General features: G+C 40.5%; 1 protein-coding gene across 1 annotated transcript in view; it reads right to left on the bottom strand.

Annotated features, from left to right (window-relative positions):
• The window catches only part of lap3 (leucine aminopeptidase 3), a 37,562-nt gene extending 13,730 nt beyond the window's left edge, over nucleotides 1–23,832 (bottom strand). Inside the window, exons 1-6 of the mRNA XM_048544886.1 lie at nucleotides 23,688–23,832; nucleotides 12,433–12,548; nucleotides 9,905–9,959; nucleotides 5,269–5,374; nucleotides 4,103–4,262; nucleotides 3,112–3,276 (exon numbers count right to left, since the gene is read on the bottom strand). Of these exons, the coding sequence (XP_048400843.1) occupies nucleotides 3,112–3,276; nucleotides 4,103–4,262; nucleotides 5,269–5,374; nucleotides 9,905–9,959; nucleotides 12,433–12,548; nucleotides 23,688–23,786 (701 nt within the window). The 5' untranslated portion in view covers nucleotides 23,787–23,832. The remainder of the gene's footprint in view (nucleotides 1–3,111; nucleotides 3,277–4,102; nucleotides 4,263–5,268; nucleotides 5,375–9,904; nucleotides 9,960–12,432; nucleotides 12,549–23,687) is intronic.
• Between the last annotated feature and the right edge of the window lie 2,768 nt (nucleotides 23,833–26,600).

The raw sequence follows: 26,600 nt of genomic DNA, 5'->3' as shown, positions 1-26,600 counted from the left end.
AGAATACTTTTTAGCCATTAGACATACATCAGCCATTAATATGACTGCTAACTGTTTATCTCAAAAGAAGAAGAGAAATTTTTTTTAACAACAAAAACGCAACAGACAAAATTTTAAATGTCAAGAAATGTTGAGTTTGAGCTAGGATGGGAAAGGTTAAAATCTTAAAAAAATGATGCCAGTTACTTCCAGTCTTTATTAGTGCATAATTTGAAGGCAGGGGAATTGAAATGTGTCTTTAATTTAAATACATAAAGAAATAATTGCTTCTGCCTTTAAATCAGCACTCTGGCTTTTACAGCCAGCACACGCGTTCCTGAGTGGTGGAAACCACTTGCGTGAAAACGTCGCAGGGATTCATTGAGCAATTAAGTTTTAAAAGCTTACCAGTGTGTCAGAATGAAAATGTTTTGTTCTTTTTCTGTCCAGGGAAACTTATGGAGGACTTGTTATCAGGGTATGTTAATTAGTTTGTAGATGGTTTTCAACATTTCTGAATTACATTATTGTAATGTGTTTTGTTTTTAATTCATTCACAGGATGAGGGTGTCACTGGCTAGGCCCAGGGAAATTAAGAATCAACCACATTGCTGCAAGCCTGAATCACATGTAGGCCAGACCAGGTAAGGATGGTAGTTTTCTTCCCAAATGAAGCAGATGCTGTTTTATGACAATTAACAATGGATTCATGATCCAGCTCTAATACCACTGGGCCATTGCAACTTTGGACCATTTTAACTAACAGGAGAGAACAGCCTATGCCTGAACTGGAAGGAATCTATTTTACCAATCTTGACTTTTGACCACTTTGATCTGTTCGCCTTCCCTGCAGCATTGCAGCTGCTTATACGTGATGAGGAACAAGAGGATTAACAGTACCAACAGCAGCTGCCTTCTCCACAATGACATACTGCTCTATCAGACAGAGCAGATGAACAAAGGACTCCAACATGAAAATGCAACACTCCCAGAACAGGGAAAGGGATTCCAAATCCACTAGTTCAACCAATACGAGACAATCAGAAGATTTTCACACATGTTCATGTAAAATAGCAGTGCTCTTGAGTGGCATTTGCAAAGGAATAATTTGCTCAGTGATGTTCGGTTTGGGTTCTGCCAGGACCAGTGAGCTCCTGACCTCATTAAATTGGGCCAAATTCGGGCAAATAAGCTGAAATCAAAGGGTGAAACCAGAGTGGCTACCCCTGACATCAAGAGAACGTATGATCAAGTGTATCAATCAGAACCCCCAGTAAAACTGCAATGAATGGGATTCAGGGGAAAATCAAGGCTCATTCAGTAGGTGACAGAATAAGAATTCTGTGGAGAGTAACTTACCTCCCAACTCCTCAAAGACTGTGCACCACCTACAAAGCAACAAGTCAGCAATGTAATGGAATACTTGCAACTTGCGTCGGATGAGCTCCAACAACACTCCAGAAGCTTGACTCCATCAGGGCAATGCAACCCATCCACCACTTTCAACATTCACTCACTCCACCAGCGCCATACTTTAGCAGTACTGTATACATCGACAAGATACAATGCAACAACTTATCAAGTGTCCTTTGACAGTATCTTGTAACCTGTGATCTCTATTAACTACAAGGGCAAGGGCAGAACTGCATGGGAACTTCACAACTGGCAAGATCCCCTGCAAAGTACACACATTGTTTTAGAACTATATCATTGTTCTTTTCTGTTGTTGGGTAAAATTCCTGGAACTCCCTTCCCAACAGCATTGTGGGTGTCCCTACAACCTAAGGACTGCAGCAATTCAAGAATACTGTTCACCACCATCATCTCCAAAGTAATTAAGGACAGTCAAGGGTTCAGCCAGCGATGCACATTTCCCACTAACTAATTTAAAGAAGAAATTAAGGAGTTCAATACTTCATTATAACACTGATAAAATAAACAGAAGAGAAATTGGGGGTCAGGGAGAGTAGGTTTGGCTGGTTAGTGAACGAGGTTCTGTCCTGTTAGGAATAAGATATAGACCATCTGACCACAGGCGAGAAAGGCCAGAAAATGGAATGCTGCATAGGGTGGCATGGTGGCTCAGTGTTAGGCACTGCCTCCTCACAGCACCAGGGACCCAGGTTCAATTCTAGCCTTGGGTGACTGTCTGTGTGGAGTTTGCATGTTTTCCTCCCACAGTCCAAATATGTGCAGATTCAGTGGATTGGCCATGCTAAACTGCACCATAGTATCTAGGGACGTGTCGGCTAGGTGGATTAGCCATGGTAATTGCAGGATTATGTGTAAAGGATGGGGGACTGGGTCTGGGTGGGATGATCTTTGGCGGATTGGTGCAGACAAGATGGACAAAATGGCCTCTTTCCATACTGTAGGGATTCTATGATTCTATAGCACAGAGTGTGGGAGATAGGATCACAAGTGCGTAGAAGAAGGAGAACATGAAAGGCAGTGGAGGGTATTTGGAAATGGCAGACAAAACAGCTTCCTAAGCTACAGTGCTAATTGGTGGAAGGCAAACTGTTATCCAAAGCCAGAAAGAATAATTGAGCATGTGGATCAATAACATCACCATATGCAGGTGCAAACCAGTACTGACACTGTTGATGGACACACACCAACAGTATTAAAAAACTTCATGCCTTGCCTGAGGCAGCGCAAGCTGAGTGCACGTGCACAACTGCCAAACTCTAACGAATCGGTTTCAGGGGTCACACTGTATTCGAAAAAATAACATACAGGTAGTTCTGCTATAACGCGTGTTTTATCAACACAAATTGGCTGTAACACAATTAACGAATAGCGGATGCTGTCTGGATAACACAAACTTTCGTTGAAAAGGGACAGTGCGTTCCATATAACGTGAGGTTACACAAGAATGCAACTATCATGTTATAGGGGAGCTAGCTGTACAGTAGGTGATAAAAAGGAGAGAAACAATTTTTTAAATTCATTCACAGGATGTACCATTGCTGGTATTAAATATATCATCCACAAACTGGAGCTTTTCTTGAGCTGGAGCTTTCAATAAAGTAACACAAACCAGAAATGAATTGTTTGGGCTCTGCCACTGGCCTTTTCTCACACATATTGAAACTTCACATTTAATATTAGAATAGATGTCAGAATTACCTTATATGCACACTGACTTTACCACCTGTTGAATATAGCGCTTGTTGAATGGTTTCTGCAAAACTGGTCGGAGTTATATAATTAGCTGGTGCTTCCATCAAATGTCTTGCCAAATTCTGCCCTTCAGCATACAGAACTCCCTTCTGCCATGTCTCAGTTTCCAAACTTAGAGAAAGACATGAAGTTTTTTTTTAAATGCACGTATTATTCAATGTAATTCAAAGAAGCCAAAGTATCAGATCCATAAAGTCCAAATTATCAGATCAAACTAATACACAAAAAAATTGTGAAGTAAAAATCTTCAGTACTCACATGTGAAAATAGACAAGAAAGACTTGCATTTATACAGCATTTTTACCCATCAAAGCCAATAAAGTACCATGTGAGCAATTTATATGGTTTCAAAATAATAGTTTTTGGACCAACAACAGAAATCAACCAAAAAGATTGGTTTTACATTAACATCGACTTACTTACAATACAAAAATATATATTTCAGGTGAAAAAACAGGCTTAATTACATTCCATACTTTTAAAATGTAAGTAAGTCATTTAAATAAAAGTACAAAATATGAAGAAAAAAATCTGTGGCTATCGGAAATTTGGAAAAGAAATGCGAGAAACACTTCACAAGCCAGTTTACAAGTGCAGAGACAAGAAAAAGATGTAAACACGCCAAGAAAGGGTGAACTATAAAAGTACTATAACAACTAGCTTTGCTACAGAAATCAGAGAATAAACACAGGATAAACAGTATAGATTTACACCAAAACTAGAAGTCCTTCAATTATTTTATTAAATGATTGCTGAATTCAAACAGAGCCGGAGCTAACTTGCCAAGAACAGGAAGTTAGGTAAAGATCTTGATAGCAGTTGTACAGCAATTCAGTTTTTTGCTCATGTGCAGATTTCCCAAAGTATAACCAAATAAATAAAGTGCTGTTTGTAAAATTAAGAGCACACTTTGCATAAATACAGAATGTCTGGATACCTTCCATATGGTTTCACAGTGACCACAGTCTTCTTTTTATTCTTCAGCTCATTATACTCAAACAAACCCAAAACAGCTCCTTCTGCTGCACACTGAGCATCCCCACATGGATCAACTTCAACCAGAGGAACTTCGAGGTCTTGAAGCTGCCTGCAACCAACTACAAGAAATTCAGACACTAAATTTTCATTAAAACACTGTACGTATGTGTTTTCCTTCACACAACAGTTCCATAAAATGGTCAACAATATTGGTCGAACTGTTATTCACTATAAGTCAAATTCCACACATCAGGTTTGAAAATTATATCTTCATTGAACTAAAAATTCATGCAGAATTTTATGAGAGTATTTGACTTCATAAAATAATTTTAGACTCTTGAATTGCTTTACTTATCAATTAAGTGTTTTGTATAGGAATTGTGATGTTGATATAGCCAAGCTATCTTCCAATTTTGTGTTAACAATGTGTATTTCATCATATAGGTTACAAATAAGGAATCTAGTTAGCCCATCTAAATTCAGCCATTGAGAAACAAACAAGGAATGCCCCATTGCATCATTACATTGTTTCTGGAAAAAAATTCTTTGGTTTTTGCCCTGGTCAATGCCATAAGTAGGTAGCTTGTTATGAGGAAAAACGTTTTTTTGATATCTATTGAATGCTTTTGCTCATAGACAGATTTTGTTTAAAACTGAGTTGAATATAGCCTAATAACTGAAACCTTCAAATCTCTTAAAATGTTCAAGTCGTCACCTGCCCAGTTTAAGAATGGAAAGTCTTGTTTTTAAGTGGGCTGTCCAAATACTTTTCAAGAATAAAATCTAAAAAAATGACATTTTTCAATGTCAATTTTAACATTTTAATTATTTGTGTCTCATAATGTTAGATTAATTTTAACCGCAGCAACTTTCAATTAAAGGCAAGAAACCTACTCTAAACAAGCCTCATACCTCTATCCATTTCTTGTCTTGGTAAAAGGTTATAACTCTGCAAGGAATGATAATAATAATCCAGTATATGATCATGCTTCTTCTCTCTATTAGGTCCTTTTTATCAGTTTAAACATATTACCAAGCTTCAAACAATCACTTTACTTGATCTCATGACATTTGCAGCTGATGTTAATAATCATCACTTACAAATTAACCAGAAGCATTCTCTACCTGCTACTGCAGCTCGAATATTTTCTTTGCTTTCATCACATTGTTCCAAGTTACTTATTCCAATACCTTTGTCACCAAGACCAACAACTACAACATGAGGGAAATCCTATTAAAGTAAAACATCCTTTTTGTGAATAAGAACAATTTCATAATTGTGTTAAAATTCATATAACAACATCCTAGTACAAGCCATTTCTTGGTAAGAACATGTGTACTGCTGATAAAACAGACATCTGTCAAAGCCTTTCAATTAGCACTCATCAGGTTAATGCCAAGTTTCAAAGGGAACAACAATTTATACTGTATAAAGAAATAGTACTGACTGGTTGGCAGGTTAACTCTGACTAATTCTGGTGTTGGAATGGAAAATACAGTAGAAACTAATGTCCACTATGTGCAAAGTGGATAGGGGTAAGGTGCCAGGGCATAAAGTAGCAAGGTAAGTGATGGAGTATTTAGGGCAGGTTGGGATGAGGGTGGTGGGGAGAGATAATGGGTCTCTTTTCTTCGGCAATACTAACGGAGCTTCATTTATTTTTAAGTAGCAACTAATCACATTCTGCGCCCTTGTTATCATGCCACAACCTTCTCTAGTAACCTGAGAGAATAAATCAGTCTAGATTGAATTGTTGCACGGTTATGTTTTACTAACATAGAATTTGACAATTAATCAGCCATGAAGTCCATTCTGTAGGTGTTGTTCTCAGATAGAAGCAGTGCAATACAATGAAGGGTCAGATGAAGGGTCTAGGCCTGAAATGTCAGCTTTTCTGCTCCTAAGATGCTGCTTGATCTGCTGTGTTCATCCAGCTCTACACCTTGTTATCGTGGATTCTCTAGCATCTGCAGTTCCTATTAGCGACATCTAGTGGCCTGGTTGATATGCACCATAAACTGAACTGAAATGGGATTGCTGTGACAAACATTTGGTTCCGAGAAATGGTTGGTGAGGTAGGTTTCCAAAATCTTTTGAAACCAAGTGAAGTAGCCACAGCAGAAAATTAAGTGGATTCATGGGTGCAGAGTTTTGAAGGTGGTTGAAGGCAACAGGGAAAATAACTAGAATTGAGTGGTTGGGACATGGAATGCTTTGCCGGAGAGAGTAGTGGTGTCAGCCTCATTAGGGGCATTATAGCGGCAATGAGATAGGCATATGGATGATAGTATAAGGTGGGGTGGAGGTTAGATAGACCTTAGGTTTAGGGTAAAAGTTCGGCACAACATTGTGGGCTGAAGGGCCTGTACTGTGCTGTACTGTTCTATGTTCTATGATAACTTGTGATTATTTAGAACCTTTAATACAACATGCACACCATGACAGTTTCCAACGGTGCTAAAAAAACAAAATTTAATGTTGAGTTAATTTAGTGTCAGGGCAAATGAATAAAAGCTTAATCAAAGAGGTTTTCTTTAAGGAGAATCTTAAAGGACAAAAAGAGGGCAAAAAGGTGAGAGGCTTAAGAAGGGAATTTTGGAGCTAAAGAACTAGACAACTGAAGGCATGGCAATGCAGGAGCTATTTGGTGACAGTGAAAGGTGAGGTCACATCTTGGAAAAAAAGAATGAGAATTTTTAAATTGAGGCATTTTTAACTAATAGCCAATACAGGAATGTGAGCAAAGGGATAGAGGGTGAACCAAATTTAATGCATATCAGTACACAGGCATACATTTTTGGATTTTGGATGTAACAACAGAGACCAGCTAGGTGGGCATTTAGAAGTCAGGTGTGTTGGTTCACTATGGCAGTAGATAAGCTGCACAAGGGTAAGTGTTATTTAGGCAGTATTTATTATTAGTGATAGTGCAAATCTGTGGTTGCAAGTTAGTCCCTGGTTAAATATGAGACGAACATTACAATATTTGACTTCCATTTCGATCAGCTGCCAAAGACATTAGTGGGGCCCATAACTATGGAAAAGTATTTTCAGTGGAGACTAAACAAAATGGCTTTGGTCCACTCAATATTTAAATAATTTAGATTTTAGCAAACAACCTAATAATTTATAGGTAATGGAAATGTTGAGAGAGGTAGAGTTTGGATGTAGTCAGGCTGCGTATGAAAACTTTTATTATGGATCATGTCTTTGAGTGGCAAACATATAGATCAATAATAGGAGGGGACTAAAAAGATATATTCTTTGGGGTCACCAGAGACAACAGTGCAGGAGCTGGAAGAGAAGCCACTGCAGCTGATTCTCGCTGTGGTTAAATTTATAAAAAATGAAATCAGATAATCAGCAAAGTAGAAAGCAAGATGCTGGAGTCAGAGATGATACAATGTGGAGCTGGAGGAACACCACAGGTTGGGCGGCATCAGAGGACTAGGAAAGTCGACATTTTGGGCCTAGGCCCTACATAAGGACTGGGGAGTGGCCAGGCATCTGGGAAATAAATACAGGCAAGAGTGGTGGGGCTGGGGGTAGTTAGGTGGGATGGTGTTAGGTGGATACAGGTAGGGGCAGGGGGATTGATCAGTAGGAAGGTTGGGGCAGAAGATGGACAAGTTCATCTGTCCATCTTCTTCCCCACCTATTTGTCCCACTCTTTCCTCTGGCCTGCTGTGTTCCTCCAGCTCCACATTATCGAACCAGCAAAGTAGATGAAGGAGCAAAGGGTGCAAGCTGAAAGTTAAGTCTCAAAGTGTTTGTAAACTTTTTCTTTTGTGAGAAGGAGGCATTGCAGTCGAGGTCAGCATTTGGCATGCTTGCAACTGAGTGGCCTGCAATGCCATTTCATTGTGATAGTCAAATTTAGAGCAAGCTAGTTTAGAATGGCAACTTTTCTTCCTTAAAGGGAATAGAAACTAAATGGGTTTTAATGATAATTGAAGAGAGTTTCCTGATCACTATTACTGAAAATAACTTTAAATTCCAAACTATTGCCAAAAAAGAGATTTTGTCAGAGATACCCAAAACGTCAGCCTTCCCGTTCCTCTGATGCTGCTTGGCCTGCTGTGTTCATCCAGCTCTACACTTTGTTATCTCAAGAGATTTTGTCAACTCTTTTTATTTTGAATTCAGGACAATTCATATGAATACCAATTTAAAAGGAAGGTCAACATTAATACTGTATGAATACAGGATAGTGATTGGTTGACTTCTATTAGAGACACTGCCATCAAGAACAAAGCAGGTTATATAAGACATTCAAGGCTCTACCGAGAACTAAATGGCTGCCACCTATTTTGTTGAGTTCAAACAGAAACATTTATGTACATGTTCTTTCTGCCTGCAAATCCTTCTGTATTAAGACAGATATATTCCAATACACACAAGCCCACAAATCTGAGGGGCCATAATTGTTTTAATATTTGTTGCTTATTTGCAAACAGCAAAAGGGATATGATGTTCAATTTGATCCTCATATTGTTTCAGCTGTTTGAAACGAGTAAAGTATTGCCCTGGACCCAACCAGACTGTGCTTGCAAAATTTGCAAGTGTCCAATATCAGACATGACTCTGCAGTTGGATACCATTTTATGAATAATTCTGAGTGCCCGAAGAATTACAGTGACAACCAATTTAGGACTGTCAGTTAGGTTTGAAGTGTGGTGCACCAGAATTGACATAATGCAGAGGGTTCTGCTCTTTATAGAGAGAAAGAACATTTATCCACACTAAGATAATAAAATGTGAGGCTGGATGAACACAGCAGGCCAAGCAGCATCTCAGGAGCACAAAAGCTGACGTTTCGGGCCTAGACCCTTCATCAGAGATGCTCCTGAGATGCTGCTTGGCCTGCTGTGTTCATCCAGCCTCACATTTTATTATCTTGGAATTCTCCAGCATCTGCAGTTCCCATTATCTCTGATACTATTTTATCCACACTATCCCTGTTTCAACATAACATAACAGATGACAGCCATTCATTTGTTTGTTGGTCAAGGTATTGCCCTGAGATCTCGGTAAACATGCCTGATTTAAAAATTAAATAAAGCCTGGTTATTAACTATAAGTCATCATTAACACCTATACCAAGAGGGTCCACTTGATAACCAATCACATTCTCTTCATTCAATATATTGGATTTTTCACTTCAATTGGCATTCTTGTGAATTGTTCTTGTAAGCGCAAGAAAAGCTTTGACAAAATGCGCCATCTACTTATGTACTGTATCACCAAATGCCAATTCCAGATTAATTAGTGGGAATGTGGTATGGAACTCTGCAAATGCATAACTACTTTCTTTTCCAACATTAACAAGGTTTACTGAAGCAAACACAAATTTTACCAAGGACAATGCATCCCAAGGGTAAACTAATTCCTCTGTAGTTATTAGTTCAGTTTTGGCCAGTATTTAATCCATACCAGTTTTCAGACTGCAGAACTATAATTACCATGTTTAAAGTTACACAATTTCTAGATTTTTGGTAATTTGTTAATTATTGAATAATATTATCGACTGGGTTCTGGATGTATTTTACTCTTACAATAATCAATGAACCCAGCAAATTTTCGATACAATCAAATGCAGCTAGAGAATTTGAAATTCTGACAATTCCGCATTAGAATTATAAATCGATAATCATTTTAAAAGTGAGCTAGAAAACATGTTATCAGTGAAACATCAATAAAATTAACATTCCCACATTTACTTGAATAAAGTTTCAAATATTTTGAATCCATAAAATATACCTGATGTAGCCCATAAAATATGCGACTTCGGCCTTTCTTAAGCACAGGTCCAGATCTTTAAAAAAAAGTAAAATCATCCAATAAAACTAGAGCACAAAAAAGGATGTTTGCTCTCCTTAATCCCTCCAAATCCTTGCACTACCATATTGCTGAATTATCAACTGGCCACAGTAGGCCTACCACTCACTAGCCTACTATCGATTCTCCTGCCTACCACCCATTGAATCCTAAACCTAATTCACCTTCACATTCTTCACCCTCAAAAGCCTTTGCAAAGTCCACTTCTTCAATCTTATTTTTGGCCACCTTAGCCTATTCTTTATTTTCACTCTGTTCAGTGTCCCATCATTTCCATGAAACACCTTGGGATTTTCCCATGTTAGTTTTGATATTATCTGGTTAAAAGTTGCACTAGGTTCTGAAGAAAGCATTAATACCAGAAACTAATGGTAGAGAGCTTAAATACGTCAACTGCCAACTTGATTATCTCCCTACTTACGGCAACAACACCTTACAGCACACTTCTTTTTCACTCTTTTAACTGACGAACGTTTTTTGTTAGTTTCTGGAAAAGGTAATTTTGAACAGAATATCACAAGTTGGTAAACACTAATACATTGCATTTTTCACCTTGGTTCATTTTAGACAATAGGAATTGAATCTCAACCGCAGATTCCTGCCTTAAGCCTTCCAAAACTCCAATCCAGAGTTCAAGGGCTACTGAATTGCCAGACATACTGCTTTTTGAAGGGAAAGTTAAACAGGTCTTGCCAACCTATAACCATTGAATGTCTTGAGAATATTCAGAGAGAAGCTAGACAACATTCCCCCACACACTCCACCAGCACGCTAGCTAATATTTGTACTTTGAAACATTCAAAACATATTACAACAAGCTTGCATTTATACAGAACATGAGATCATTAAAATCTAGGGTACCAGGATTAAAATAGGTTGAGGTCCGGGTAAAAATGTGCCACTTTACATAACTGGAAGTAGGGAGTTCTTGCAATTAAGCAAATAAAGAATCAGAAACTCTCCTCAGGGCAAAGAACTCTCATTACAAACTGTCTGATCCAAGGTGTTGAGATTTTGCTGCAAGGGTCAAATACAATAGCTTTAGTCTTCCATAAGTACCTCAAAATGAGATGAATGGCCAAATTAACCCTCCATTCATCCTGATGAAGTTGGAAATCACACGACACCAGGTTATAGTCCAACAGATTTATTTGAAATCACGAACTTTCGGAGTGCTGCTCCTTTGCCAGATCAAGTGGAGGGAAGTGCACAGGCACAGAATTTATGGAATTATCTTGCAATCATCTCTCCACCTGTAAATTCTGTGCCTGCGCACCTCCCTCCACTTCATCTGGCGAAGGAGCAGCACTCCAAAAGATCGTGATTTCAAATAAGCCTATTGGGCTAAAACCTGATGTCATATGACTTCTGACTTTGTCCTCCCCAGTCGAACACCAGAACCTCCACGTCATAGCATTCATCTTGATGTTTTTAAGGAATCTTGTTATGTGTACAATGGTTTTCTCACAATACTTTCAATTAATTAATTGCATTTCAGATTGATAAAAATGCAGTATTTTTTCATATTTGAAGCCTATGTGTTTTGAAATGCATATGTTAACCAATAAATCTGAAATACTGTAGGACATTAACGGAGTTAATTTTCCATCCAAATAGCAGAAGTATACGATAATTCGAATCATCTAGCCTTATTTAAATATCACCAGTTTACCCTCAAGCCACGATGGTTGTGAAGTGACACAGCCACGTTAATTAAAGATTGGGCAACCAAAGATCACCACAAATTTCTCAGCAACTGGACAGTATTCTATCACACTTCTGGCTTGCACCTTGTAGATGGAGGACAGGCTTTGGGATTCAGGAAGTAAATTACTTATGTAAGCTTCCCAGTCTCTCATCTACTCTTGTAGCCACCGTATTTCTATGTCTCCCGGTCAGTTTCTGGTTAATGGCTACCCCAAGGATGTTAATTGTTGGGGATCCAGCAATGGTAATGACACCGAATGAGAAGAAGTGGTAGTTCGATTCTTTTTTGTTGGAGATGGTCATTGGATGGCAACTATGCGAGACATGAATCTTTCTTGTTACTTGTCAGCCCATGACTGATAAGGTCTAGGTCTTGTTTCATTTGGGCATGGACTGTTTTTGGTGTCTGAAAAGTTGCGAATGGGGCTGAACATTATGAAATCTTCGGCAAACATCCCCACTTCTGACCTTAAGATGGAGGCAAAGGTCATTTCTGAAGCAGGTGAAGCTGGTTATTGCATTGAGGAACACACGCAAAGATGTTAGAGAGCCTAGATGTCTGACCTCCACAACAACCATCTTCATTTATATTTATATATATTTATTGAGATATAATATTGAGAAATATTAAAAGTGCCTCAAAATAGAAGGAAACACTTTCATCCAAGTACAATGAATAAATCTCTTCATAATTTCTCTCAGTAACCAGTAGTCTCCAAATTCTTTTAGAATATAATACATACATGGTCAGGAGTTCTTTAAGTCTTCCAGATGTGGAATTATCAAAAGTTTCCCCTGCCTTTGTGAACTGAACCAAGTCATTCCCTTCTTCTCCTTCATACACACCAAGAACCAGGCCCTGTACGGAAAAATCAGGAATAAAAATTAAGCACAATATACTGCAGTTCCAAAAAACACACTGATGAGAAAAATAGCAATTTTCACTTGTATAGTACTTTCAACACAGCAAAGGGTGTAATACACTACAAAAACAGTGACAGAGCTGAAGCAGAAGATGCAAGAACAGGTGATCAAAAGCCCCTCAATATTTGTCTTATCAGGAACTGTTAAGAATGATTAATTCTTAATCAAAAATGTATACGTTTCAATGAGATTACCTCACATTCTTGCAGACTCAAGACAATTGAAACCCATTCCAGTAATTTTCTCCTCAGGGCCTCCTCTCACCCCAAAAAACAATCCTTCATTGCAACTCTCTAAAGCAAATTATCATTTCTTAGGAAAGAGATCAAAACTACGCTGGATCTAGTTCTACTGAAGCTCCATACAATTGCAGCAACTATTCCATGTTCCTTTACTGCAACACCTTCTAATAAAGGCTGACATCATATTTGCCTTTGTAGTTGTTCAAGGATTTGAGCACATAACACCTCGTTGTTCCTACTAATAGTGCAGATGCGCTTACCAACACAGACTGCTGCAATTCGAGAACATGGCTCATTAGCGGCTTCCTAACCTTCAACCCATACTAAATATATTATCCATAATCCCATTAACCTTAATTCTTTTCAACAATCTGTTGTATGGTACTGCAGTGCATGCTTGTTATTGAAACTCAAATATACTGCATCTACTGGTTTCTCCCATTCATCATGCTAGTTGAATCCACACAAAGAAAGATTTATCAAACATCATTTCCCTTGAATAAAACTCCACTTAATCATATTTGATTTGATCTTCTAGTTGTGTTATCACATTCTCAATAACATTCCACCATTTTCTGAAAACTGAAGTTATCTATAGTTCATACAGTCATAGAAATGCGCAGCACAGAAATAGGCTCTTCAGTCCAACTCATCCATGCCTAACAGATATACTAAATTAATCTAGTCCCATTTGTCAGCATTTGGCCCATACTCCTCCAAACCCTTCTTATTCCTATTCATATACACATTCAGATGTCTTTTAAATGTTGTATTCGTACCAGCCACCACTACATCCTCTGGCAGTTCGTTCCATACATGCGCCAACTTCTCCATGAAAAAGTTGCCCCTCAGATCACTTTTAAATCTTTTGCCTCTCACCTTAAACCTATGCCCGCTATTTGTGACCCCGCTACCCTGGGGGTAAAGACCAATCACCCGATCCATGCCTCTCTTGATTTTATGAACCTCTATAAGGTCGCCCCTCAGCCTTCAACGCTCTGGACAAGATAGCCGCAGCCTAGTCAGCCTCTCCCTCTTGCTCAAACTCTCCAACACTGGCAAAATGCTTGTAAATCTTTTCTGAACCCTATCAAGTTTAACAACATCTTTCCTATAGCAAGGAGACCAGAATGGAACATAGTATTCCAAAAGTGACCTACCCAATGTCCTGTACAGTTGCAACATGATTTCCCAACTTCTATATTCAATGCACGGACCAATAAAGGCAAACATACCAAAAGCCTTCTTCACTACCCTGTCTACCTGTCCACTTTCATTGAGCAATGAACCTGCATTGCACAGTCTCTTAGTTCAGAAACACTCCCCAGGACTTTACCATTATGCGTATAAGCCCTCCCCTGACTTGCCCTACCAGAATGTAGCAACTCACATTTATCGAGATTAGACTCCATCTGTCACTCCTCAGCCCATCAGATCAATGTCCCATTGTACTCCAATGTAACCTTCTTTGCTGTCCACTAGACCTCCAATTTTGGTATCATCTGCTAATTTACTAACCATACCTCCTATATTCACATCCAAATCGTTTATATAAAATGACAAAAAGCAATGGACCCAATACCGATCCCTGCAGCACACTGCTGGTCACAAGCCATCAGTCCGAAAAGCAACCCTCCACCACCATGCTTTCTAGCCAGTTTTCTATCCAAATAGCTAGCTCTCCCTGTATTCCATGTGATCTAACTGTGTTAGCCAGTCTGCCATGTAGAACCTTGTCAAATGCCTTATTCAAGTCCATACAGACAACGTCTACCGCTCTGTCTTCATCATTCCTTTTCGTTACTTCTTCAAAAAACTCAATCAAGTTAGTAAAATACGATTTCCCAGGCACAAAGCCATGTTGACTGTCCCAAATCTGTCTTTGCCTTTCCAAATGCATATAAATTCTGTACCCCAGAATCCATTTTCTCTCCCATACCTTCCCTAAATCATGGGTTATATTTGCTACATTCCAATCCACATGGCTCATTTTGGAATCTAGGAAACTCTGAAAGATCAAATCTATCACATCCACTATCTTTGCAAACATTTCTTTTCAAAACTAGGTTGCATGTCATCACATCCAAAGAGCCTGTTGGCATTTAGTTCCATTAACCTTTCTAGTTCTTTTGCTTTATAACAAATAATTAATACAGATTGTTCACTCTCATTGGACCCTTGATTCAAAACACTATCCAACATATTCCTTGTGTCTTCTACTGTGAAAACAGATAATATTCATTGAGAATTATGGATTCCCGCTTTAAATGTTTGTCGCTTCTTATTTACTGTCATATCATTTAATCTAATTTCCCATTCTAACACAGTAACCCACCCTTGGGTTTAAACTGAAGGTACGAGTTTTGAATGTGAACATATCATCCTCACTACCAAAGTGATTGTGAAAACATAATTTATATCATGATCACTCTTCCCCAGAGGATCCTTTACCTTAGCTACTACTTATTACACATTGCTAGATCTAAAACAGCCTCTTCCCTACTTGATTCCTCAAAATATTTCTTCTCAAAAACGGCTCAAATGAATTCCATGATTTCATCCTCCAAGCAAATTTCATAAATTTAGTTTGCCCAACTCATTCAAAAATTAAAGCATCTCAGGATAATTGAATTACTCGCACTAAATGCTCCATTAATTTACTGACTTACATTCTACCCAACACTATAATTATTGATAGTTATGGTTATTGCTAATTATTATAGGCTACTCCTATCTATGATTTTTGCTCATTGCTATTCCTTATAGTCTGTACTGATTCTACGTTCTGATTTTTTTTGAGCTTAGATCCTTTCTCATGACCCCCTTTAACTCAACCTCTTATCAGGACCGCACTTGTTTTTCTATTTTTTCTATCTTTTCTACAAGTAAAGCACCCTGGAATATTTAGATCCCAACTTTGGTTACCACAGACAGCAGTGGTTCAAGACCATCACCTTCTGAAAGATATTAAGTATGGACAACAATTGCTGATGTAGCCAGCAGCACACACACCACAAAATAAGTTTTAAAAGTCTTAACATTGGTTAATAGAGTTAAACCCGTGTATCTTTAACTGTGACACAAATGCATGTTTCTTCATTTGTTCATGGATTGCGGGTATCAGTGATAAGTAAAAAAATGAACTGCATATCATATCTTGGTCCACATGGTGCCCAATTGTTTGCTGATCTGCTCTGTTTTGAATATTTTGTCAAGTTATACGTAGTACCTTCAAATTTACTTTCTTATTGTTGGATAGAAGAATCGTGGGGTCAAAGCAATTTGTCTTGTGCTTCTCAGGATCAAAACAAGGAATACCAAATTTCAAAGGGATCAGTAATTTGTATTTCATGAAAAAACAGCTGCTGATCGGCAAAAAAGGCAACTCATCACTAAATGATTGCTGCATTCTCAAATATCAGAAAACTACCAATATTAATTTGTTTAATTATAAAAAGAAACAATGGATGTACAAATTCTCGTTCCTTTTACCTGCAGAGGATAGGTGCCTTTGTAAGAACATGTGCAGCTTCTAGCAAGTATAAGTGAGCAACATTTTAAGCATAACCAATAATTATAAATTATGTTAGTGTAATACACACTCAGGATCAATCAACATGTTCTGTTCAAGCGAACAATCACACCTAATGTTAGAGATTATATTCTGAGCTTGGAAAGCATGCGCTGTAGGCTTGCTCATTATGAAAAACCAAAGTGAATTACTGTTTAATACAATTATCAATTACTATGGTATATGGCTTATACACCTGTGGAGCAGAAGGTTAACTATATCTTTGTTCTAATAATAGCAAATCCTAACACACATAAGAAGCTTTGTCGTAATGATATGACATCACACAGAACTAGGATCCGAGTAAGGTTCCAGAGATGTCCCTTCTTACCATGTCCTATATATTGTTAGTATTTAATAAAGGTTGTTGTTGATCACTGATATGGGCATGGACTAGCTTCCATTAATAATCCAAATCTATTGAATGAATTAAAGAATGATGGCAAAAATCACATGACACCAGGTTATTGTCCAACAGGTTTATCTGAAAACCTGTTGAACTATCACCAGGTGACGTGATTTTTGACCTTGTCCAACCCAGTCCAACACCAGCATTTCTCCATTAATGAATGATTTTATGGGCACATGTATTTGAGAAAATACAGTGAAAAGTGCTTTGTCACCACAAACCGGCACCATATTTCTGATCATACTTCAGAACATAGCATCATATTGGCACTGAAAATTGTAGATTACATTAGTCATTAGTTTAGTAGATAAAATATCTTTTTGCCTAACTGAAGCATCCTGCTGTAGAAATAAATACTTGTGTTGTTATTGCATGGCAGCAGTATAAAATGGCTAGCTTCGTCTGTTACTCAAACTTTTAGACAGCAACTTTATTTTAGTTCCTTGCTGTATCTGCCATAATGTATCTCAAACAAGCAGAATTGCGTTGTCAACAAATCAAGAACGTTCCTTCATGCAATATAAACTGTAACTCCCTTTGAAATTTAACATTCTTGTATTGGACCCGATGAGTGGTAGTTTAAACGTTTGAACAGAATGATTATTTCACCAACAATGCTCAAGTACCGCACTTCCCAAGCAACTATTTACTTCTTTACTTCTTTCTTCTCTGACGTGCTCTTAGTCACTAATACCCAACACTGCTTATTAAACTCTGTCCTTTCTTTATTAATTTGGTGCAGACTTTACTTTTATCAACAAATTTATAAATTTAACCTTACTCAAGCCCTTCAACAAATGAATTTAAAGTCTCGTTTAAGGAGCTCTTTTAAAAGGCGAAAAAAGCGAAGTGTTCGATAAAGAAAATTATAGAGTTCTCCACCTAGGTAACTGGAGATGCAACGATCAACACTGGAATGATAGAATTGGGGGTTAGTAAAGGCCGCTTTGGAGATCTTGAAGAGTTTCAGATTGGTGGTGGGTAGACATAAAACCAAGAAAAGCCACAGTAGGAATCTGAATGCCAAATGGTAGTACAATGTTCTTTATTATTCCAAGCTAGCTATCAATCAGAAATCTGCTCAGCACAGAAGATGGCTTTGCGCATCAACGAGGGGGAGTGGGAACAACTGAATTATTCTGTAGCAATCCAGCATGAATTTAATGGGCCTAAAGATCTTCTGTGCCATAAGTAACTCTATGATTTTATGAGAGATAATGGGAACTGCAGATGCTGGAGATTCCAAGATAATAAAATGTGAGGCTGGATGAACACAGCAGGCCAAGCAGCATCTCAGGAGCACAAAAGCTGACGTTTCGGGCCTAGACCCTTCATCAGAGAGGGGGATGGGGGGAGGGAACTGGAATAAATAGGGAGAGAGGGGGAGGCGGACCGAAGATGGAGAGTAAAGAAGATAGGTGGAGAGAGTGTAGGTGGGGAGGCAGGGAGGGGATAGGTCAGTCCAGGGAAGACGGACAGGTCAAGGAGGTGGGATGAGGTTAGTAGGTAGCTGGGGGTGCGGCTTGGGGTGGGAGGAAGGGATGGGTGAGAGGAAGAACCGGTTAGGGAGGCAGAGACAGGTTGGACTGGTTTTGGGATGCAGTGGGTGGGGGGAAAGAGCTGGGCTGGTTGTGTGGTGCAGTGGGGGGAGGGGATGAACTGGGCTGGTTTAGGGATGCAGTAGGGGAAGGGGAGATTTTGAAACTGGTGAAGTCCACATTGATACCATATGGCTGCAGGGTTCCCAGGCGGAATATGAGTTGCTGTTCCTGCAACCTTCGGGTGGCATCATTGTGGCAGTGCAGGAGGCCCATGATGGACATGTCATCAAGAGAATGGGAGGGGGAGTGGAAATGGTTTGCGACTGGGAGGTGCAGTTGTTTGTTGCGAACTGAGCGGAGGTGTTCTGCAAAGCGATCCCCAAGCCTCCGCTTGGTTTCCCCAATGTAGAGGAAGCCGCACCGGGTACAGTGGATGCAGTATACCACATTGGCAGATGTGCAGGTGAACCTCTGCTTAATGTGGAATGTCATCTTGGGGCCTGGGATGGGGGTGAGGGAGGAGGTGTGGGGACAAGTTTAGCATTTCCTGCGGTTGCAGGGGAAGATCTCTTTTGACTCCTCCCACTTCCTACAGACTAAGGGGGTGGCCATGGGCACCCGCATGGGCCCCAGCTATGCCTGCCTCTTTGTAGGTTACGTGGAACAGTCCCTCTTCCGCACCTACACAGGCCCCAAACCCCACCTCTTCCTCCGGTACATTGATGACTGTATCGGCGCCGCCTCTTGCTCCCCAGAGGAGCTCGAACAGTTCATCCACTTCACCAACACCTTCCACCCCAACCTTCAGTTCACCTGGGCCATCTCCAGCACATCCCTCACCTTCCTGGACCTCTCAGTCTCCATCTCAGGCAACCAGCTTGTAACTGATGTCCATTTCAAGCCCACTGACTCCCACAGCTACCTAGAATACACCTCCTCCCACCCACCCTCCTGCAAAAATTCCATCCCCTATTCCCAATTCCTCCGCCTCCGCCGCATCTGCTCCCACGATAAGACATTCCACTCCCGCACATCCCAGATGTCCAAGTTCTTTAAGGACCACAACTTTCCCCCCACAGTGATCGAGAACGCCCTTGACCGCGTCTCCCGCATTTCCCGCGACACATCCCTCACACCCCGCCCCCGCCACAACCGCCCCAAGAGGATCCCCCTCGTTCTCACACACCACCCTAACAACCTCCGGATACAACGCATTATCCTCCGACACTTCCGCCATTTACAATCTGACCCCACCACCCAAGACATTTTTCCATCCCCTCCCCTGTCTGCTTTCCGGAGAGACCACTCTCTCCGTGACTCCTTTGTTCGCTCCACACCCGGCACCTTCCCCTGCAACCGCAGGAAATGCTACACTTGTCCCCACACCTCCTCCCTCACCCCCATCCCAGGCCCCAAGATTACATTCCACATTAAGCAGAGGTTCACCTGCACATCTGCCAATGTGGTATACTGCATCCACTGTACCCGGTGCGGCTTCCTCTACATTGGGGAAACCAAGCGGAGGCTTGGGGACCGCTTTGCAGAACACCTCCGCTCAGTTCGCAACAAACAACTGCACCTCCCAGTCGCAAACCATTTCCACTCCCCCTCCCATTCTCTTGATGACATGTCCATCATGGGCCTCCTGCACTGCCACAATGATGCCACCCGAAGGTTGCAGGAACAGCAACTCATATTCCGCCTGGGAACCCTGCAGCCATGTGGTATCAATGTGGACTTCACCAGTTTCAAAATCTCCCCTTCCCCTACTGCATCCCTAAACCAGCCCAGTTCATCCCCTCCCCCCGCTGCACCACACAACCAGCCCACCTCTTCCCCCCCCACCCACTGCATCCCAAAACCAGTACAACCTGTCTCTGCCTCCCTAACCGGTTCTTCCTCTCACCCATCCCTTCCTCCCACCCCAAGCCGCACCCCCAGCTACCTACTAACCTCATCCCACCTCCTTGACCTGTCCGTCTTCCCTGGACTGACCTATCCCCTCCCTACCTCCCCACCTACACTCTCTCCACCTATCTTCTTTACTCTCCATCTTCGGTCCGCCTCCCCCTCTCTCCCTATTTATTCCAGTTCCCTCCCCCCATCCCCCTCTCTGATGAAGGGTCTAGGCCCGAAACGTCAGCTTTTGTGCTCCTGAGATGCTGCTTGGCCTGCTGTGTTCATCCAGCCTCACATTTTATTATCTATGATTTTATGAACACTCTACTTCAAGCTGGTTTCATGATTCTACCATTAAATATTCACGTAAGCGTTGATCAAGAGATAAGCTGAAATACTTATTATTTTAAGTGTTGTTTTCTAGTTATTTTTAAGTTTGAACATTTCCTTATATTTCTCTGATGTTTTAATGAAAAAATATACAGAACAGAAACCAGAAAGATCGAAATTTCCACATCTGGTTTACATCAGTGAGTAAATGACTGCTAAATTGATAGGGACACCTCGAAAACTGACAAAGGAAAAATGCATAAGAACAACTTTCAATTATACAGCAACTTTCACAACATCACATGGTCTAACAGTGCTTTTTTTTAAAATCAATCTTTTAATCACTGTCATAACATGAGGCACACAGCAGACAACACTACACACAGAGATCTTGCCTGGACAGTAATGTAACAACAGTGAGATCTTTTTAGGTTTTGAAGAAGAGAAGAACACCCTCAGCCGCCTTCAAATTATGCCAAACAAACTGTACTTCAAAGGGAATGTAATATAAAAACAGGGCTATCTTGCTAAAAAGAATACAAGGTTCAAAACTATACTAGTCAGACCATAACTGGAATACAGTGAGCAATTTTGGTCCCTCCAACTAAGAGAAGATATTTAGGTAGTAGAAGAAATCCAGAGAAGGTCGACTAGTTTGATTCTGGACATGAAAGATTTTCTTACAAAGAATAGTTCAGTACATTGGGCTTGTACATATTGGAGTTTAGAAGAATTACAGAAGACCTTATCGAAACATATCAAATTATTAGGGGGCTTGACAGGGTATATGCTGACAGTTTGTTTCCCATTGTGGGCAAGTCTAAGACCAGACAGTATAACCTCAGAGTAAGGGGTCACCCATTTGAGACAGAGATGAGGAGTAAATCTTTTCTTTCAGAGGTCAGTGAATCTACTGTCAAGGCTAAGAATACTCAAGGCTGAGAAGATATTTTTAGTCAGTAATGGAGTCCATTTTCTAGGGATAAAGCAGAAAAGTGGAGCTGAAGTTATCAGATCATCTATGATTTTTGAATGGCAGAGAAGACTTGATGCGCCAAATGCCTACTTCTGCTCCTGCATCTGCTCCTGCATCTTAAAGTCTTATCTTGTGGAATGAATAAAATTGGCTGGAAATTTGCATCTATGATGGTGGGGATCTCAAAACGAGGTTAGGTTTGATCATCCACACATTCGGTTATAAATAGTTACAAACGCTCCAGTCCCAACTATCGCACCGCAGGGTGCACTCTCCATCACAAGGACAGGGATATTTGTGGAGCCTGTTCCTCCAATAGCTCATCAGTTGTCCATTATTCACAACGAGATGTGACAAAACTGAGCTTTGAATGTGCAACTGTAAACTCTATCAATCATATACTGCTTCTTGCATTATTGATTGTAATCTTACATCATAATTTCATGAGGTTGACACAGCATTTTTAATTGTGCCTAGTGATGCTCCCGACATGTTTACCTACAATTGTCATGGACCCAGGGTTGGTCTCTTTATTTGATGGTAATAGTAGACTAGGACACTTCACCAGAGGTGCACTGTCGATGCTACCCAGCAGGGTGATGAAACATTTGCAAACGAACCCACTGGCTCGGGAAACATGTCTACAACCTTATCCACAACCCAAGCTACAAATGTTCGTGACACCTTTAAGTATATCGAGGGGTTTGTCAATCCACGAGATTATCTATTGCGCTGGAATACAACTCTGCTGCTACTGATGCACTGTGCCATGTAGATCCCAGCTTTGAGCTCCTAGATCTGTTCTGAATCTATTTCATTTAACACAATGAGAATGCTAAACAAAAGGATGATGTCCTTTGTATGAAGACATGACTTCATTTCCATAACAGCTGTATGATGGGCAGTTTTATCTAAAATATCCTGAATAGACATATTTGTGAAAACTAGATTGAGGAGGTTCGCTCATCAGCCATCAACCCTGTCTGTTAGGTCTGTTCTTCAGGTCTCAACCAGGTTAGTTGTCAGTGATATGCCAAGCCATTTCTGATCATGAGCATTCAAATCCTAATCCAAAGTATCTTCTGTGACCTTGGTCCTCTCACAGCCTCTTCCAAATAATTATTCCTCCATGTTGAACACTGACTGATCAAAATTAGTGCTGTTGCTTGAGCTGCACAGTACTTTGTTTCTTACTGAAGGACTTTCCAGTCACAAGATCTCAATATCGATACCTGAAGACTGTAAGGTACCTAAGGCAGATGAAGTGATTCAAAATTCTCTGTTGAATTCAAATCCCATCAACTGCCATGGTGAGATTCAAATCTGAATCCCCAATCTGAATCGGTCTAGGCCCAAAACGTCAGCTTTTGTGCTCCTGAGATGCTGCTTGGCCTGCTGAGTTCATCCAGCTTCGCATTTTGTTATCTTGGATTCGCCAGCATCTGCAGTTCCCATTACCCCAGATTACTATCTGGGTCTCTGGGTTAACAGTTTTGCAGTAATACCACTAGGTCACTGCCTCCCCTTTCAATTCCTTCCTGAATCCTTTCACTGAATTCACCTTCACCACTCTCAGGCAGTATGTTCCAGATCCCAACATTTGAAGATGCGAAACAGCTATGCCTCCATATGCCTTCTGGATCTCAATCCTTCCATCAAGAGAAAAGGTTTCTCCCCATCTCCTCTGTCCAACCACTTTGTGATTTTAAAAATTTCTATTAAATCTGCTTTCAATCTCACAATATTTGTGGAAAACAGTCCCAAATTTCTCCAATCTATTTAACTTACGTAAGTTATTCAGCCCCAGAACCATTCTCTTTTTTTTCTGCACTCTTTCCAATGCATTTTACATCCTTCCTAAAATGTGGTGCCTCAAGACTTCTGGAGAGTTGAATAAATACCGTAAATGTGGAAGACTATTTTAAACAGCAGGCGACCTGGATCAGTTGAATATCTTTCTCAAAGCACCTGCACAGACACGAATGGCCTCTAATCAGTGCAACCTCATTCTATGATGATCTCTCGCGCTTCTTTAATCCTGAACATGTTCAATAAAATAATGAACAGAACCATACAAAAGACACCGTCAAGTTAATTAAATTGGACCTTGGAATAGCTGCTGGACCGGGTAACTGGGCAAAAACGGAGCAGATTCCTGCTCAAGATGGGCCGAAGCACCAACCTTCCACAAACACCGAGAGACATCCCCAACAGTAACCAAACGGCCGGGTCACCGCAAGGAGCAACATGCAGCTCCGCGCCTTCCACAAACCGCGACTCCCAGGACAGCGCCGCCTCTGACCAACGTCCGGCAATGCTGCAGTCTCCGCTCACAGCGCCATGTCTGGCCAGCTGTCGGCAATGCAGCAGTGGACTGATATTGTCGCTGCGCAGAGGAGGCGATGTTTTTGTTGGCGTGATTTCTTCGAGGGGCAACGCTCTTGCTTCTTACTACATCTTGGAAAAAATCACCCTGGTTCTAGGCCCGAAACGTCAGCTTTTGTGCTCCTGAGATGCTGCTTGGTGTGTTGTGTTCATCCAGCTCCACACTTTGTTACCACAGTCTTAACCTGTTATGTTTGCATGAACTTTGGGAATGTGCATTTCGCCCAATAGATACTTTTAATTAGCATAGATCCTTCATTGTCATATACTCAAGCACAAACATACAGAGTACAGTGAAAAGTTTTACAATTTCTCCTCTTATGGCGCCATCTTAGGTACAAGTACCTTTGTACAAATCTTCGGTACAAAAAGAGGAATAAAAAAGAATAGTTGCGTTATTTTACAGACATAAGACCTACTTAAGAGGATAGTCATTACAGTCGTATAAACAGTAGCTGAGCACAGGGACTTCCACATATGGTCTAACTGCCCGCACCAGAACCCAGTACAGCAACAAGTCCCTGCTCTGCTGTAAACCTCCAGCCCGCTCCACTCTGGCTACCAACTGCTCCAAGATAAGTTTTCTCCAGGACTTGTTTCCCTGCGCCAGCCTCCACCCAGGACTGCTTCCCCTTGCTGGCCTCCACCCATTAATCTGTTCAGACAAATAACAGGAGCAGGTGGGGCTTGAACTGAGCTTTTTGGCTTAGAGGTAGAGATACTACCATTGCACCATAACAGCCCATATCTCTGCTGCTCTGACCCTTTTCAGGTAAGTCTATTTCCCTTTTGAATGCTTTGTTTAAATCTGCATCCCAGACTCTCAGACAGTGTTAACCATTTTCTGAACAAAAAAGCTTTCTTCAAGTTGCTGACGGACACTTCTCCTTTTGCAGCTGTTTAAAAACACAGAGACAGTTAAGTGTTGCAAGTTATGGAAGAAACAATACGCTGTATGTCAAAGAGCAGAAACACAAGGTTTCTTTGTTAATAAAGTGTGAAGCTGGATGAACACAGCAGGCCAAGTAGCATCTCAGGAGCATCTCTTTGTTAATTTTGCTGATGACAACCTCATGATACAGAGGATAGAGACTGTTGCAGATTTCAATTCCATTAATGAGAGAATGGAAGAATTGATACAGTTCCAGGCATGCAATGATGAATTCATCTGCTTTAGTGTCAAGATTGCAGGGATACCACAGAGGCAGCAGTACTCAAAAAGTCAGAGCAAGTATTTTCTGACATTGTTTGACCTCGAGTGGGAATGTTTAGAAGGAAAAGCATTACTATTACTCAAGGCAGTGAGAACAATTGACTATAATTACAACAAATTTTGGAATAATGAGGAAATAATTACACAGATTACTTTGCAAAATGATAATCCTATTATGAAAATCATTGAAGACGATCATCCTTGAACACTGGTGATAAGAATAGGATTGGATTAACTGTAAACATAGAAAGAGATTCAACGTGTAGGGGCTGAGGGGTAGATATGAAAATTTAAAGAAAATGTTAAATAGTGTTAATGTAAAAATTGAGAGACATGTGGAGGGCTCAGGTGTAATAAGAACGGACATAATATGGTGATGTAGGTCCTGATTTAACAGTGATATTCACAGTCATGTGCAAGAGATTGTGAAGAAAGTCAGTATTAGTGAAAGATGTGTTTGCAGTATTATATACAATGGTATAAATAAACAAGTTTGCAGATGCCTACTACAGTCAGAAAACAGTCACTCAAAAGTGAAAGGAAAGCATTATGGGCCACAAACTACAATGAAGAGACAAGGGTAGCCTTCTTTCCAGTTTGCCTAATTTAACCTTTGAACCAAAAACCTCATGGCAACACAAACCAGCATATCCTGGACCTATTGTTTTATATTTACCCCAGAATTGTCAAAGAATGAGAACAAAGAACAATACAGCACAGGAATAAGCCCTTCGGTCCTCCAAGCCAGCACCCCAACACATTTTGTCCTTCCATTCCAAAACTACCATCACTAACAGGATTAATATCTCTCTATTCTCTTCCTATTTATGTGTTCGTCCATGTGCTTCTTGAATGATGCTATTTTGTCTGCTTCCACCACCTCCTCTGGCAGCACATTCCAGGCACTCATCATCCATTGTGTGAAAAACTTGCCTCGCACATCTCTTTTAAATGTCCCCCCCTGCATCTGGAACCCATGTCCCCTAGTAATTGATCCCTCCACTCTGGGAAAAAGCCTCATGCTTTCCACTCTATCTATGCCACTCACAATCTTGTAAACTTCTATCAGGTCACCCCCTCAACCTCGGTTCCATGAAAACACACCCAGTCATTCCAACATTTCTTCATAGCTAAAATCCCCCATACTAGGCAACAACCTGATAAACTTTTTTGTACCCTCTCCAAAGTATCCACATCCTTCTGGCAGTGCAGTGATCAGAACTATATGCAATATTCCGAGTATGGCCTAACTAAATTTCTATAAAATTGCAGCATAACTTGTCTGTCCTTATACGGAATGCTGCTTCCAATGAAGGCAAGCATGCCATCGGCCTCCTTTACTGCCTTATTTACCTGCACTGCCATCTTTAGTGATCTCTGGACCTGCACACCCAGCAGCCTCTGCACATCAATACTTCTCA

The sequence above is a fragment of the Stegostoma tigrinum genome, chromosome 1, assembly GCF_030684315.1.
Source record: "Stegostoma tigrinum isolate sSteTig4 chromosome 1, sSteTig4.hap1, whole genome shotgun sequence".
NCBI lineage: Eukaryota > Metazoa > Chordata > Chondrichthyes > Orectolobiformes > Stegostomatidae > Stegostoma > Stegostoma tigrinum.
The sequence above is the reverse complement of the archived record's forward strand: the minus strand, read 5'-3'. Positions and strand labels throughout refer to the sequence as shown.